General features: G+C 44.5%; 1 protein-coding gene across 7 annotated transcripts in view; it reads left to right on the top strand.

Moving 5' to 3' along the window:
• The window catches only part of Mtus1 (microtubule associated scaffold protein 1), a 144,504-nt gene that overhangs the window by 124,998 nt on the left and 2,339 nt on the right, over nt 1–17,167 (top strand). For 6 of the 7 annotated variants that reach the window (XM_060381641.1, XM_060381638.1, XM_060381639.1 and 3 more), the window contains 6 exons: nt 6,641–6,855; nt 8,142–8,247; nt 9,288–9,361; nt 9,468–9,563; nt 11,413–11,529; nt 16,597–16,694. In XM_060381641.1, coding sequence (XP_060237624.1) covers nt 6,641–6,855; nt 8,142–8,247; nt 9,288–9,361; nt 9,468–9,563; nt 11,413–11,529; nt 16,597–16,694 — 706 coding nt within the window. The remainder of the gene's footprint in view (nt 1–6,640; nt 6,856–8,141; nt 8,248–9,287; nt 9,362–9,467; nt 9,564–11,412; nt 11,530–16,596; nt 16,695–17,167) is intronic. The other variant, XM_060381640.1, reaches the window with a different exon arrangement.

Genomic DNA, 17,167 nt, shown 5'->3' with positions numbered 1-17,167 from the left:
CACTGTACGGCTGATTTCAAGAGGGATTTTCTTTTCTGCCCTTTTTCTTTTCTTTTTTTTTTTTTTTTTTTAGTAGAATTTAATGAGATAGCGTGAGGAAACCTTTCCTCTAAAGTTCTTTATCGTGATGAAGTGTTTAAAGGAGGAGTTAATACCTACCTCAGACTTGGGTCATTCTCTTGTTATCTATATGTATCCTAAACCTGGACTGTGGCTGGCTCTACTGATATCTCAAAGTCCATGTTCTTTCACCTACAGACATGCAAAATACAGCCGGTGGTGCGTGGTTCTGAGAGCAGTCCATGAGATCTCTTTCTCATCCCCGTCTTTTCTTTCTTACCTCTAAAGTCTCAAGTTTTCCTGACTCTGGGTCCCCTGTCTAGAACGTGGGTTCACGAACGTCACTGTGAGATGAAACAGATTTCCTGTTCTCACACCCACCACGTCTGACTCATTTAGTTTGGGATGGAGTCCAGGAATCTGCACTTTAACATCATCCGATTATTCTGACACAAGAGCACCTGGTGACACCCGACACCACCCTGTCTACAATGTTCCTTATATGCTAAAAAGTATATAAAAACTAAGCAAGCAGACTGACTAATGCCAAATAACCCTGGGAGACCTGAGTCCCTTGCTCTATGCTGAAAGTTTATGCACGTCCAAGGGCTTATCCCAGTGCCTTTTGATTCTTCTGCCCTAAAAACAAATGATATGGAAGGAGGCAAGACAGAACTGGAAGTTACTGCATTGTTTTGACTGAAACCTGGTCCTCTACACAGGGGCTCCTGTTTCTCAGGCCGCAGTCATAGAAGAGACACACTGTTAGTTAGTTGTTCAGCCACGCTTTTGTCTCTGATCATTCCTAGATTTTTTATTTTTCATGTACGTGTGGGGCATGTGCCGTTAGGACAAGGTGAGCAGCTCTTCTGCAGCCTGCTGTTGACTCATGCTTGAGATGAAAAATACCAAAACCGGTCTGCAAGTGGGAGGGAGGACAATGGCTGGGAGAACCTGGCCTCTCTGTGCAAGCCCCCTAGGGGTGTCAGTAAGACTTTATACCCAATCAGTGTAGGGGAGAGAGAGAGCCAGGGAAGCATTGTTCTTCACCTATCTTACAGTCTCTTGTAGCTCCAGAGGGGAACTGAGCTAGAGCATTTCTTGGTAGGCACTGCAGGCCTGAACTAACTGTCTCCCTTTGATTCCCAAACTGGGGAAGCCAGTCAGATCCAGTTTGGAGTTCCAGCCAGTCAGATCCAGTTTGGAGTTCCGTACTTGAAACACAGTGGGGGTTCAGGGTCTCCATCCACATCTTCTGCCCTCCCAGTTCTGTTTGGCAAAATGAGCCTTATGGTGGCACCTGCTTGTCAGCTCAAAGCCCCGCAGGAAAATAAAAGCTTGAGAGCCCTCTGCAAGGTCTGGAGCAAGCTTTAAAGGGAGAGCGGTTTATTTGTGGGAGAGTTGGATTTAATGGTGCCGACAGCCTCATAAAAAGTCGGTTCCCCAGAAGTTTATGATTCATGGGGAGGTTTTGAAATTGTTCATATAGATTTGTGGGCATCATGCAAAACAGCAATCAGAAAACCATTTACAGCTAGCAACCTGACATCATCACCTGTGTGCACCAGTTAATAAGCGACCGGCCAATCACTGCACATTCTCTGCTTCAATTTCTCTCCTTCCTGTGTCTGGGGTCATCCCATTTCCCCATCTCTCTCTCTCTCTCTCTCTCTCTCTATATATATATATATATATATATATAGATAGATAGATAGATAGATATAGATATAGATATCTTTATATATATATATATATGATATATATATCTTTGTATCTCTGTCTTTCTCTTCCTCTCTCTCTCCACTTCCATACAATAAATCTCTTCATACCAGATCTTTTGAGCATGTGGCATCTTTAAATATATTACAACAGAGACCCTTGTCTACCATGTGTTTCCCAGGTGAGTTGGCTCTGTGAAATGTCACCTTTGGAGCCGATCAACCTCTGCCAACTACCCCTACCCTTTTGCACACTTGAGGCCCCTGCTGCCCAGACTTACTGGACAGTGTATGGCAACTCTAAACTGAGAGGCCAGCAGAACACAGTTTGTTTTTTCGTTGCAAATCAGGAGACGGAGGCCCAGAAAGTCTGAGATGCATCTTGGTCAGACAGTCTGGGCCCCACCTTTCCTGGTTGGTTTTTCTCACTGAGACCTTCGATTTTGAAAACAGATGTGACCCACACTTGCTCAGGAACTGTATTGTGGCAGGACCTCCTGGAGAACCAGTATGCAGTAATCATGGGGGAAGGCCTTGCCCCGTGGTTCTGGATGGGGTGCAGGAGAAGAGAGAAGTTACCGGTTGTGCACTGAAGAAAGGCATAAAGGAGCCAAAACTACAAGCAGATAGCTGGTTTCCAGGTGGCCTGAGAGAGAGAGTGAGGAGAGGACCCAAGACAGGCAAGGCAAGGTGGACACAAGTGGCCCCCATCATTTCCCGTCTAAGTAACGCAGAGGAGGGGAGCCCTGAAGAGTCTCCAAATATGACCCCCCCCCCAGAAGCATACCAGGAAAGTGTCACACAGTTGGGAGAACAGAGTCCTCCCATTTTCCTGTTTGTCCCTTTCTATCACTATCTCTTACATGGTCCAAAATCTGCCTCACTTTTCTTTGTTCTTCATCAGACTTTAGGTCTGTTTATATAAGAACAAATCTGAAAAGGCAGGGAAGTTCAGTTGTCTGGAATATAAAGGCCAATAGTAGTCGGTAGATTTTAAAGGGAGACTCCTGGAATGTCCTACTATGTGTGTGTGCATTTTTATCATAATTTTTTTTGTTGTTTTTGAGACAGGGTTTCTCTGTGTAACCCTGGCTGTCCTGGAACTCTCTTTGTAGACCATGCTGGCCTCAAATTCACAGAGATCCGCCTGTCTCTGCCCCCCGCCCCCCGGGTGCTGGGATTAAAGTCATGCACTACCATCACTTGGCTTCATAGTTATCATTTTTAATCCTAGACAAATGTTTTTTTTAAACTCGTGTGTGCGTGTGTATGTGTGTGTGTGTGTGTGTGTAGTGTGTGGGGAGGGTAAGTAAGTGTTAGAGATCAAACTCAATAACCATTATATTCTGTTTTGCATTTCAAGCGTGTTTCCAAGGAATATACAGTCAGGTCTGATTCCTCTGGTGATAACTTCAGTAACATATCACACATTCAAATGGTTGCACACAGGACCAGACTCTTCCCACATGTTGCCATGTTTGACTCCGCAGGCAAAGTAGCAATGCTGCCCCTCTTTCAGACATGAGGAAATGTGAGCGACCCTTCCAAATCACTCGGTAGATGACGAGGGTGCTGACACGCTGCAGCCAGGACTCTGGCTTTCTTCTACGAAGGTGCTTATGGTCCCAAGCACTGGAAATGCTGCTAGCTGTCCCCTATAAGGCATGCTACTCACGTATAAAAGAGAAGGCAGCTCTGTATCATTTGCAGGAACATTGACATTTTTCAGACCACGGCTGTGTGATGTTTTCCTCCCTAACCAGAACTTTCATGAGCCAGCAAAGGGAAGTCTGTATCTATGAGATGGAAATAATCGGCACGACTGCCCACCCTTAGAAAAATCCCTGGGGACTAGTTAAGTAGTGGCTTCACTTCCTGTCTGTTAGGGGTAACTGCCAAAGGGCCTGAGAGTAATATGATTCTGTTTTCCCAAGGTCAGATTGGACTGTACAGTGATTGTTTGAGAAACAAAACCTGCCTTTCTTTACTTCTTGTGCCTTGACTTTTCCTTGCTCAAATAGCTGTGGTTTAGACAGGCAGGGCAGGGCTCCCCAGTTTTCCTGGTCTGGCCTGGCCTAATATTCTCGAAGCTGGTACAACTCTTGAGTAAAAGTGTCAATTTCTGTCTTTAACATGACTTACACTTTAGAGATAAATTTTGAAATAAGTCTGTGTCTTTCTTTTTTAAGTCTGAAAACTGTTTAAAAACAAAGACTAAGTGGTAAATTTTCTAAGCTGAGAGAGGCGGTGCACGCCTTTAATTCCAGTATGCCAGAGGCAGGTGTGGGAGCAGATCTGTGTGAGTTCAAGGACAGCCAGAGCTACATAGTGAGACCCTGTCTTGGGGCGGGGGTGTGTGTGTAGAATTTTCTATTCACGTGGTAACTTCATTAAACTGAGTACACCTAGCAGCATGGGGAAACCCCAGGGTCACTTATTCTTACTCCTGGATGACTTTCTGTTTTAGTTTGGGCTTTGTTGGTTGTCAAGATGTACTGAAAGCAGTGGGCTTTGGGCAAAGAAGCAAGACGGCAGACTGAGAATGGGCAGGAGCTAGTACAGATGGTCCTGTAACCCCTCCACAGCCTAAAATTGTGGGGTGAAGTTCTTAGTCCCCTACCACAGCCATGTAGCATGTACCAGTGGACATGGTGAGAGCCCTTAACAGCATTTTATGTGCAGTCTGCTAAAAAAATAAAAATTAAAAAAAAAAATCAGGAGGTGTCCACCAAATCACAGCTTCCTTCAGAGCCCAGGCTAGTTGACCTGAACTAAAGCTTTTTGTGTGAATGAGAAGTACAGCCCAGCTGTTGCACAGAGCACTGTAAACAGCGGAAGGTCCCTTGCACAGCTGCAGGCTGATGTCACTCTCTGGGGCCTGGCCTGCCCTTCGGGTTGTTGGAAGTAACAGCAGAAAGCCATCCACTCCCCCACCTGCTCTCCCGCCCTTTCTCTTTTCCAGTTCTCCCCTCCCATCTGTTCCCTCTTCACCAAGCTCCCAGTAGCCGGCAAAGCTGCACACTATTTAAGCAAACAGCCCTCTCAGCTGGTTAATGGGAGAGGATTTCTGTGTACCCCATTTGATCTTAAACACTGACGTGTTGTAATTCTACCTTCAGAGCGACAGTAGTTTGAGTATATGCAGATGTGTGACACTCAGGCAGGTGTGGCCAGAGTTAGCCTGCACTCGGAAGCCCTTTGTGCCTGAAGTAGATGCAGGCTCCTTCAGTTTATTCCTGAGTGACAGTGTTTGCTGAGACACCAGTCTGCCCAGAGACCCCTTTGTATCGAGGCTTTTTGTATATGAGATGTTCCTGTCTGGTGTGAGTTTCCAGATGAGGCTGGAAGTGTTTGTTCATATTCGCTAACGTGTAAAATTCTAAAACCAGCATTTCTCTTGCTAGAAACTGATCCCCCCATTGATTTTTACAGACTTTTCCCACATAAACGTCTGAGTCACACAAGACCTTATGGGAAGGCATCCGTCATTCTCATTTTTACGTGATGCTAAGTCAGTTGGCAGAAGCCAATATTGTGTTTGCTAGTTAGAGTACTGCTGTGTGTCTTGAACCTTCTTTTCTTTTAATAAACACTGTAAGTAAGAGTGTGCTTGTTAGCAATTAAGAAAGTCATTCATTGTAGTTTAATAAATTATTTTAAAGGGAAAAAAGCTTAATAGTATTTAATCACAGTTATTTTTCGTGATGGCTCCTATCATCTGTCTTCATCTGACATTTTGGCTCTTCCCTTCAAGTATTTCTGCTTTGTAGATTGGTTTGTCTGTTTATGGTAGTATTTTCTGTTTTGAGATAGTCTTGCTATGTAGCCTAGGCTAGCCTCAAATTCAAATAAATCCTCCTGCTTCAGCCTCCGCAGTGCTGGGACTAGAGGCTCTTCTGTTGGATGTACTATGTGCTATTACATACGGATCGTGTGGGAGTAATGTTTTCAGTCTTTATACTAGAATTTTATCAATGCATTTCCAACTCTACCTAATCCATCGAGCAAATCAAAATCATGATTATCCTTTCACGTGCACTAAGATGGATAGTCTATATATTTTTCTTTTTATAAAATGAGATTAATATAACTTCATCATTTCCTCCTTTCTTCCCTCCAAACCTTCCTATACACTTCTTCTTGTATTTTTTTTTTTCTAATTAGCATGTTTTTTGGTGAGGATATGGAGAAATGGAATTGTCATTTAAGACATCAGGGATCATGCAGCTATTGGTGTCCCTGTGTCCACGGCAGCCATTGTTTAGTGTGGTCAGAGACAGAAAGAGCCATCAGTGGATCAGGATGTGATATGTGCAGTTAGTGGAGTCTTAGGTCCCAGCACACGCTGTGGTGTGGATGAACCTTGAGGACACTGTGCTAAGGGAATTAAGCCAGGTAAAAGGGCAAGTAGTGCATGGAAGAAGGGGGCTTTCAGAGACGGGAGGTGTGGCAGCTGTAATCAAATAGCATTGCATGCGAGAGAAATGAGAGAAGACGTACCTTGGTTCACAGACTTGGAGGTCTCAGCCCAGAATCTGGAGACCACAATCCTTTGTGCCCGTGGACAGGTACACGTCGCAGCACGTTAGATCACATGGTTGAGGAAACCATCTGCCTCGTGGCTGGGAAATTAAAGTGAGGAAGGGACAGCATCCCTAAGGTCCACCACACTCCAGTGGCATTGTGGGCCTCTAGCAGATGGGCCTTTGACGGACAGTTCTTACTTGAACTGCAGCACTGGTCACAGGTCAGGTGAACTGGTGTCACTCCTATGCCTCCAGGGTCATCAATGGTGTGTAAATGTTTGTCGCAGACACTGAACAAATGTAAAGGCTTTCCCCTTTCCTTGATGTCCTTTTTAGTTGCTGCTTCAAGTACCTGTGAGAAGCTAGAAAAGGCCAGGAATGACTTACAAACAGCCTATGAAGGGTTTGTCCAGAAACTAAACCAGCAACATCAGGCGGACCGGACGGAATTGGAGAACCAGCTGAAGGAATTCTACACGTCGGAGTGTGAGAAGCTGCGGAACATTTACATCGAGGAGGCAGACAAGTACAAAACTCAGCTGCAAGAGCAGGTTTGTGACTCGGCTGTTCTGGCGTGGCCATCTGCTTGAGGAATAGGTGCTGTCTGCATTCTTAATGAGCCATCCCTTGCCTTTTAATTTAATTGGGGAAAGCTTTGGGGATGGGTTTCTTATGATGATGAGGATGATGATGATGAAGCAGTGTTGGGTGAAAGAAGGGAAAGGTAGCCAGGCACAGTGGTACCCACCCCAAACCCCAACACTTGGAAAGCTGGAGCAGACGGATCATAGTTGAGCCCTGCCTTGGCTGCAGAGAAAGTTCTGGGCCAACACTGGTAACTTAGTGAGTCCCTGACTCAAAATAAGAACTGAAAACAGGGCCAATTGTGTCCTCAGCGACACAAAGGTTTCTGAGTCTCTGCATTGAATTCCCAGTACAAATGAATAAACATATGGATAAAAACTTTGTGATCTTACCAGCTAGCTACTTGGAGAGGCTGAGGCAACTTAGTGAGACTGTCTCAAAAGTGAAAAGTAAAGGAGCTCTAGAGCTATAGCTCAGAGGTGCAGCAGGAACTTGCAAAAGCATGTCCAAAGCTCTGGCCAACCCTAAGTAGGACCGTTTTTTTGTTTGTTTGTTTGTTTGTTTGTTTGTTTGTTTGTTTAAAGGATAGAAATATTGCAAAACCAATTCCCTTGGAAGCATCCTGGTGTTCAGCCACTAAACCATTTTTTTTTTAAATAAATTCCTTAATAACTCACTTTCCCCCCATTAGTATAAAAAACTGTGAATTTCCTGCCAGGCATGGTGGCACAGGCCATTAATCAATCCCAGCACTCAGGGAGACAGAGGCAGGCAAATCTCTGAGTTCGAAGCCAGCCTGTTCTACAGAGCTAGTTCCAGGACAGCCAGGGCTACACAGAGACACCCTGTCTCAAAACAACAGCAACAACAATGATGACAGAATTTCCTGTGCTCTGTTTCACTTGCGGTTTTATTTAGTGTACTCATAACCTATGCCAGACATGTGCCAAAGGCTGAGAGTAGGGTTGTCAGTGTGACAGGTACAGGCTGAGACGGACCCGTGAAGTGCAGCCCTGTGCCTTGAGATGGACTCGGCTGTTACCATCAGTGAACCCTGCAGAGCCCGGGCCATCTTTGTTCCTGGGGAGGATGGATTGGAGTTGTGGGAGGGGCCGGGCCGGAGCGGGTTTGTTGTGCACACGTGTTAGAGATGGGCACAAGCAAATGAAAGAAGTCCTTAGCGGGTGTTCCTTCATCTGGCTTGGTTGGCACTTTTATTTTTGCTGGTAGTTTATTGTTCCGTTCCTTACAGTTTGACAACTTAAATGCTGCCCATGAAGCCACTAAGCTGGAGATCGAAGCTAGCCACTCAGAGAAAGTCGAGCTGCTGAAGAAGACCTATGAAACCGCCCTTTCAGGCAAGGGGATGCCTTTTGCTACTTTGTGGAGATGCATGATAATTATTTACTAAGATGGAAATGATCCATGACTCTCCCTTTCACAGAATAACCCCATGACATTCAACTGGCAGTCCTCTTGTTTTCTTTGTGCATTGTTTGTTGTTAGTGGGTGCCCTTTTCCCTTAAGGATGCAAATAATGGGTAGCTATACATGCCAGGCCTTTAGGAAACAGATTCTTAAAGCCTTTTTATGGTGGTGGTCAGTGGTAGCTGCTGCTGTGGCTCCTGGGAAGGTCAAGGTGTCCGTTTCTAGCGTTGTGTTGTAAGGAATCCACACTTAAGCACTCTTGCACACCATGGCTGTAGGAAAGAACAAGTGCCATTTGATGGACAAGGGCAGGATATTCTTTGGTGACCTCACCGTCACTGAAAAGTTTGAAGTCAAAAGGAAAGAACAAGAGGCCGTCTCTTCCAGGACAAAGTCAGCAGTGCAGTGGGATGTCCACCATGAGTCCACTGCGGTTCACAGAGTAGCAGGGTTGTGTGTGGTTGAAACGGCTGTGTGACATTTCTGAGGGACTTCTCAGGAGACACTGAGCTGTGTGGACCCAGAGGTGGTGGCAGACGGAAGTGGCCGCCTTAGATACACACTTAGTAAACATTGTCTTCTTCCTACTACTACAGGGCTTAATTTTAGACTTTTTTTTTTTCCCCAAGAAGAGCAAATGAAAAGGAAGACAGGGCCCACAGACCAGGAATCAGAAACCTGTCTTCTGAGACCCTACTTTTCATTCTGAGATTTTTGTTTTTAAAGGTTTCTTTGGCCTCTCTCAGCGTTTTCTGGTCATTGAACCAGAATTCACTTACCTACGTAGCAAATCTATTCTGAGAAGATGCGGCTTAACTTACAGAGTTGCATCTTATGAATGGAAAGTAACGTGAGCCGCACTCCATCAGCTCTTTTGTCTGTATACGTGGGACTGTGGAGTCATGATCTCATAGGATGTGAGTACCTTAAAAACACACACTCACAAAGAGCAAAACTCCCTTCTTTCCAGAAATCAAGAAGAGCCATGAGATGGAAAAGAAGTCACTGGAGAACCTGCTTAGTGAGAAGCAGGAATCCCTGGAGGTGAGCGGCTCCACCCGGCCCTGTCAGGTGGCTTGGAGAGTGCCTCTCTGTGCCCTTGAGCCTTCTCTGGTATCTGATGCCCCACGTGTTACTGTTTGTGTTTCAGAAACAAATCAATGACCTGAAGAGTGAAAACGATGCTTTAAATGAGAAGTTGAGGTCCGAGGAACAAAAGCGAATATCAAGAGAGAAGGTGAGTGCAGTAAGTGGTACATTCTGGATTTTCCTTCTGCTCAGCTGCCATTTCCAGGCGATTAATTCTTCAGCAGCTCTGGAAATAACCAAGGCCTAGAGTCTTCTTCATGCTTGCAGTGTTTTTATTGTAACTGAATAAAACAATTTATTCACTGACTTTTTTTTTTTTTTTTACATATCTCCAAAAATGACACAGAGATTCAAATCTAGAGGTCTAAGCACACACCTATGGGAAACTTGGGAAAAATGTAAAACTGGGAATATTTTTACAACAACAAAACAAGCCTCCTTACTGTGATGTGGTTCCAGAGCTGTAAACTTTACTATTATAGTATGTTTGGTACTTTGGTACTCTCTGTATTAGTCACCAGTATCTGAATTCCAGACTGTTGTTATCTCCCTGGGAGAGACCTGTACTCACCAACAGGTACCCTCCAGCCCCCGAAAGACTCCTGCCCTGAGCAAGCCACCGTCCTACTTCCCGTGGATCTGCTTGCTTGGAACATCCTCTAGAACCATGGGATGTGTAGCCGTTCATAATTATTCTTTCACTTAGCCTGGTTCATCCTGTGGCTGCAAAACATCACTTGTTTTGTTGTTGTTTCTGGTTTTGTTTTGTTTTTTTTTTAAACGGATGGGTAACATACATATTTGTAGGCGAACACTGATAACGCATAAAAGTAATTTCTAGAAGTTGACAGGAAGTTATGTGATTCTCCTCAAGTGATTATGAGGGGATTTATCTTACGGTCTCCAAAAAAACCCTATTTAAAAGGACCACTTGGATTCTTATTTTTGAAGAGTCTGGAATTAAAGATACGTGTATGGCCTCTTGTTTTGACCCGTCTGGGTCCTCTACTGGCTGTTACAAAGCAGATTATTTGACCCACAGAACTCGTTTCCTTTTTGTTCAAAGTAAAGAGTTGGAAGAGTGAGAGAAAAATAAAATTCAAGCTCCCCCACCCCGCATTTCTCCCTCAGCATTCCTCTGGAAGGGAAGGTAGTTTTTGATCCAGGAGGTAGTTCTGATAATCTAAAGCACTGAATTTTGTCTGAGAAACTTTCATTGAACATCTGGCCAATAGGTCTTCTCTATGTGTGTATGTGTACATATCTATATATACATACATATACCTCTAGATAGATATAGATATAGCTGATTGGTATCAAATTGTTGAATAGTTTGGTTGAATTTCCATCAGTCAAACAAGGGGTGGGGTTAGTGGGATGCTCCGCAGTGGTGGTATCATGAGTGTCCATGGGAAAAAAAAAAAAAAAGAAAGTTTGTTTTCAATATTATGACCAAAGCCTTAGAGGTTAAAATGATCTTAATTCTTCATTTTTACTTATTTGAAACTGCGGTAAGAAGTTAGGCCAGGCATAGTGACTCATTGCTATAATTCTGGCACTTGGGAGCCTATGACAAGAGGATGGCCACACATTAAAGGCCAAACGTGGCTGCAGAATCCTAAGTCAGCCTGGGCTATAGAATGAGACCTTTTCTCAAAAAAAAAAAAAAAAAAGGACAAAGGGAAAAAAAACAAAAACACATACATTTAGCTGGCTGTAACAGCGTTTGCTTATAATAATCCCAGCAATGGGAATCCGAGGCAAGAGGATTACTGTAAATATCAAGTCAAGACTAGGTTTCAAAGCATGACCCCATGTTAAAAAAAAAAAAAGGCGAAACAAACAAACAAAAAACAAGTAAGTAGCTTACTGCTTTCTGTAAGCCTAATAAGAGATTCAGTACATAAAGAAGTCGAGACTGGATAGTATATGTGAAATAAGTCAGAGACATTATCTTGGTGTGTGTATGGTGTTTTTTTGTTTTTGTTTTTTGTTTTTATTTCCAGAAAACACCTCAGGTCATGTATCTGGAGCAGGAACTAGAAAGCCTGAAAGCTGTGTTGGAGATCAAGAATGAGAAACTACATCAGCAGGATATGAAGCTAATGAAGATGGAGAAGCTGGTATGTCTTCTTCCAGCTGGTGGATTCAGCACCTTGCTCGCATGCATGCCTCTCTGTGTGTGTGTGTGTGTGTGTGTGTGTCTGCCTGCCTGCCTGTGCGCGTGCACACACATGCAGGAGAGTATTGTCTAGGAAATTGAAATGCAGAGCTGTACAATATCGGGAAACTCACTAAAGGATGGAGTTGCATTTTATTTTCCAGATTATTAATTATTTTCCAGCTGATTCATTGCTGCCTTCTAGAACACATTTTTTTTTTATGAAATGCATATAAAGCAGCATTTAGTTTTTGAAAAACTGTAACAAATCAGGTTCACATTTCAGTAGTCTGTGGATCTTCACTTGCCTAATGGAAATTTTTAATTATTCTAAAGGCAATGTCTTAATGCACCACCCAGCCTGGACAGGACAGTCAGATATCTCAATTAATGTCATTGGCACCATATGATCTAGTAGAATTCCATATCTTTTTGCTTTATTTTGTTTCATTTTGGGACAAGGTTTCTCTGTGTGGCCCTGGCTGTCCTGGACTTGCTTTGTAGACCTAACTGGCTTCAAACTCGCAGAGATCTGTGCACCTCTGCCTCTGCTGGGATTACCAGCCTGTGCCACCACGTCTAGCCGAATTCCTTATCTTTCTAAGAATTAGAATGTGATAAAATAACTGCGTTGTTGATAGGATTGACTGAATTAGAAAACCGCAAACACTGTTGGAAAGAAACCATAATCGGCATTTGAGCCTACTCCTAGCTGTGTCTTCAGGGGCGTGCCCTTACGTGTACTGTCAGACTTGGGCTGGCCCTGAAACTCAGGACCTGCTAGCCAGGACAGGAACCAAGCTGGCAGGATTTGTCAGCAGCCTAAGTGACCCTGGCTGTTGGCTGTACTTTGCTCCTAGCTGCCAGCCACCCAGTGTACTGCCTGTCTCTCCTCCACCCGGTTTTGACTCAACACTCCTTGAAGAAATGTCTCATTCAAACTAGACCGGCCTTGGATAATAGGGAGCATAGAGGCCGCTATTACCTGCTTGGCTTTTTGTTTGGAGTGCGGCGATTTGGCTTAGTTTGGTGTTTTGTTTCCTAGAGATTAACTGCTTCTTGAGTGTTTAAGGGAATATATAGATACTCCTTCACTTTGTCAGGAGAAGTAGGAGTGTGTGTGTGTGTTCCTTTTTTATACACAGTGGAGTTTTAATCGGCCGTAATGAAGAATGAAATTATCTCATTTGCAGAAATGATGGATGGGACTGGAGATTATCATATTAAGTGAAACAAGCCAGACCCAGAAAGACAAATATCATTTTCTCTCATGTGTAGAACCTAGACAATGAACATGTCTGACATGAGACTGGGAAAAGACCTTGGAAGAGAATGGGGACTAGCAAGGGGAGACAGGAGTGAGTAATGGATGGCAGATACAGTCAAGTGCATTATATGCTTGAACAAAAAAGCTCATTAATGTGTATAATGAAGATGTGCTAATCATTTTTAAGAGAAACATAATGGCCAAAGACACATACACACACACAAAGTAGAACTATCGATTTTCAGATATGAGTGTTTCTTTCTTTTTTTTTTTTTTAGGTTTTTATTTTTTATTTATTACAATTTAGTCACTTTATCAAAGCTGTATCTCCCTCCCTTGTCCCCTCCTAAATCTGCCCCCCCTCTTCTCCTCCCATGCCCCTCCTCCAGTCCACTGAAAAGGAGGTCCTCCTCTCCTTCCGTCTGACTCTAGCCTATCAGGTCTCATCAGGACTGGCTGCATTGTCTTCCTCTGTGGCCTGGCAAGGCTACACCTCCCAGGGGGAGGTGATCGAAGAGACAGCCACTAAGTTCATGTCAGAAACAGACCCTGTTCCCCTTACTAGGAAACCCACTTGGAGACTTGAGTTACCTTGGGCTACTTCTGTGCAGGGGTTCTAGGTTATCTCCATGCCTGGTCCTTGGTTGGAATTTCAGTCTCAGAAAAGACCCCTGGGCTCAGATTTTTGGTTCTGTTGCTCTCCTTGTAGAGCTCCTGTGTTTCTTAAATTCCACCCATTGACTTTGAAGCAAACTCCTTCAAACTTAGTGTCATGGTCAGGTTGGTCATGTAGTCCAGCTTTTTGGAGTTAACATGTGGCTGAGCTGGGACTGGATGCTCACGAGGGTCTCACTCCCATGCTGCTGCTTGGCAGGCTGGTCAGAGTCAGCGTTAGGGCTAGGGTTAGGGTCAGGGCCCCCTCCTAGAATAAGGGGCCTCACGAGGATGATTGGAACATTTCTCCTTGTGGGCATCCCCCCTCATGGAGGCACGTGTGGCAGCTCAGATGGCAAATCTGATATAAAAGTACCGTTCAAGACTTTACGTCGGTAATGTCCTGCCAACCCTAAATTCCCGAGACAAAGGTGCAGATGCCAACTGCACTGACAAACTGGGAGCCGCCACTGCAGTCTAAGCCATGGGCGGATGGAAGGTTCACTGTAGTGGACTTGAGTTGCAGTCACAATAAAGACCCCCATAATTCGGCAGCCTCGGTCGATGACAGTGACAAGAATGTAGACCAGGCCCATGACAACTCAGCACTGTTTGTCATGAATGGAACCAGCTTGAGTTCATCCTCATGGCTTCTGGAAGTCACCGGGTTCATGATTGGTCTCCTGCCCACCACGAGGAATAACGTCTCTCTCCCAGGCCACTAAGGAGTTCTCCCTACCTACATTTTCAGTGTAGCCCTGTTTGGGGGAATACAGCCCATCTATCATGCGGGGGTCAGAATGGTAGCAGGTACCTTAGAAATGAACTCTTCCCATTTTGCAGGTACCAGAAGTACAGGAAGTGGCTTTTTTTTTTTTTTTTTTTTAAGGAATGCAAGAAACTCTCAGTTGTTAATAGGCCCAGCCCAGTACACACAGCACATCTTGGCAAAGGTCATCCTATGACACCTGCTCAGCAGGCAGGGATGACTCAGGAAATCCTGTTAGTAATGCGTTGCTCCATCTTCCATTCATGCATCTGAACTTACCAGAAGATCTCAGGTAATAAAAGCCTCTGCTATAAAAGTAGGAACATATTTTTCTACTGAGATGTGATATTTCTGCTTTATGCCCCAACAGAGAGGCATCATAACAGTGCCAGTCGAAGTGAGACTGTTGTATGTAAAAGGGGATAGGTTGCTATGACGATGGGTACACCCATTGCCACTGATGAATTATATACTTAGGAGCGCCAGGCCTTTAGAGAACTTAGGACACTTTGTATATTAGGGTCCTCTAACGGAACAGAGCTGACATGGTTATATGATAAAGGAGGATTCACTCAGTTGGCTGACATGGTGAGTTTAGAGTAGTCCAGCAAGCAATGGCTGATGGAGAGAGGCTAAGAACTAGTCATTGGTCAACTGGCAAGGCTGGGTGCTTCCGCAGTTCCAGTCTGGTGCCAAAGGCCAACGGGACTCCTGGAGAGCCCAGTGTGTGTCATCAGCCCACACTGGAAGCACGTAGAAGCCGAGTCTAACATCGGACAGAATAACCAGCAGCAGATAAACTCCCCCTCGAGAATGAGGGCCAAGCCAGCAACATGCAAACTCAAAAGCTGCTTTCTTCTATGTCCTTGTGGCTGAGTCACTACCAGACAGCGCTGCTCACATTTAGGCAATCAAGCCGATCCCCCAGAGGCATGCCCACAGACCAACCTGATGTAGACAGGTCCTTCATAGTCCTTTCTTCCCAGATAATCCCACTGGGTGGTGCCACTTTGGCACAGTAGTCATCACACGTAGCCTGAGGAAATTGTCTAAGGGAGACAGCTTGCTCTGCCCACAGTGAGCTCTGTGACTTTAAAGGTCAAGTTTTTACCTCTATAAAATGAAATGTTGGTGGAATGATATTTTAAGGCCAATTGCTACATCCCAAGTTTTCCCAGTTTGTGTTTTTTTTTTTTTTTTTTTTTTTTTACCTTGAAATGCTTAGAGCAAAGCATTTATTTATAGCATTTCAGAGTGCCCCCCCACACACACTTCTTTTTTTATATTCTGCAGTTTTTCTAGAAAGTTATTTCATCTGACTGGCTTGTTGTGAGCATTCTCTGGACACAAGGATGTTGTAAAAACAGGAATTGCACCCAGACACTGTAATTCAAGCCGGTGAGCCATAATGGGCTGCTATGGCAGAGACTTAGGGCTAATTTTAATTCACATTAGTTCTGAGCTGTAATGTCACAAGTAATAAGCCAATCCTTAGGAAAGTGGACCAGATGGGATCAGCTAGCCACCATTTAGTCATGTCAGTGACTAAATGCCTTTTCTGGGATCTTATCCTTTAATCCTCAACTGATCAGTATGTGAAAGTAAAGGCTGGGAAGACCAGCAGGACAAAAGTGTCCCTTGACCTGAGCTGAGCAGGGAAGCTTTTCTGTAATCACTTCTTCACCTCATGTACTACAGAGCCTGGCTGTCTCTACATGGCCCCATGAAGGTATGCGAGGAACAAGGTTACAGCTTCCTGCAGAATGGCCAACCCCTATAGGCTCCCTCCTGTAGGTCCCTCCCTCCCTCTAGCTCTTCATGTTTTCTCCTTCCCTTCTCCCTCCTTTTACCCTTTCTCCATTTCCTACCTCTCCTCCCTTTTTTTTCCTATCCTCCCCTCCCCCTTTACTATATGTGCATATGTACAAGAATGCTCTAGGATACAGGACATGTAATAAAGTGAGACACTGCAGTGTTTGCGTTTCCACCTTGAAAAGAGGCCAAGCACTCAGGGCCACGTAGGCATGACACCAGCTCCCAAGGGGACATTCTGAAAATGTCACCCGGAAGGAAAACATTATTACCTGGGTATGTTTCTTTTTTATGAGGCTTGATGAATTAAAACAAAAACAAAAACAAAATAAAACAAAACAAAAAACCCTAGATGCTCTGTTTCCCTCATTATTTTCCATAGGCCACATATCTGTATAAACACACTGGTGGGCCACTGCAGTTGCCCTCACTCAGTCTTTTGACAGTTACCCTGTATTAGAGATATGCCTTAAAAAGGGAATTTCTTTATTCATTTGTTTATGACTCTGAACACTATGTATTCGAAGGTGGACAACAACACAGCCTTGGTCGACAAGCTGAAGCGATTCCAGCAGGAAAACGAGGAGCTAAAAGCTCGAATGGACAAGCACATGGCGATTTCAAGGTAAACTACAAGAGTCTATTTAGCCTTGAACATCTACCGTTCTCTTCTGGCCGCAGTGCGCCGGGTACCTGCTGGGCATGTCGGTGAAGCAGATAGAGAAGCAGTTCATGCTCTGACCAATGTGGCCTAGACCTGGAGCTCACTAACAAGTGACGGCGCTTTTATAGAAGTAGAGATCACAAATGTGAACAAAAGACAGCCCTCGAGTTAAGGCAGAAATAAAACAAGGCAGAGCCTTGTGCAAGTACCCTACTGCCTACTGGGAAATTCCCCAAAAACCAGAGCTGCCAATTATTCCTGATAGGATTTTTTTTTTATTTGGGTCAGGCTTAGGCTTCTGGAATTGGGGAGTTTGGTTTTCATTTTTGCAGTGCACAGACCTTAGCCAGGGCTTCAGTCAGGCACCCTCTCCCACCCAGTTATTATGGTTGATATTTCTGGGAGGCCTGCCCTTTTGTGAAGGGAGGAGGAAC

Source organism: Meriones unguiculatus, chromosome 4 (assembly GCF_030254825.1).
Source record: "Meriones unguiculatus strain TT.TT164.6M chromosome 4, Bangor_MerUng_6.1, whole genome shotgun sequence".
Taxonomy (NCBI): domain Eukaryota; kingdom Metazoa; phylum Chordata; class Mammalia; order Rodentia; family Muridae; genus Meriones; species Meriones unguiculatus.
The sequence above is the reverse complement of the archived record's forward strand: the minus strand, read 5'-3'. Positions and strand labels throughout refer to the sequence as shown.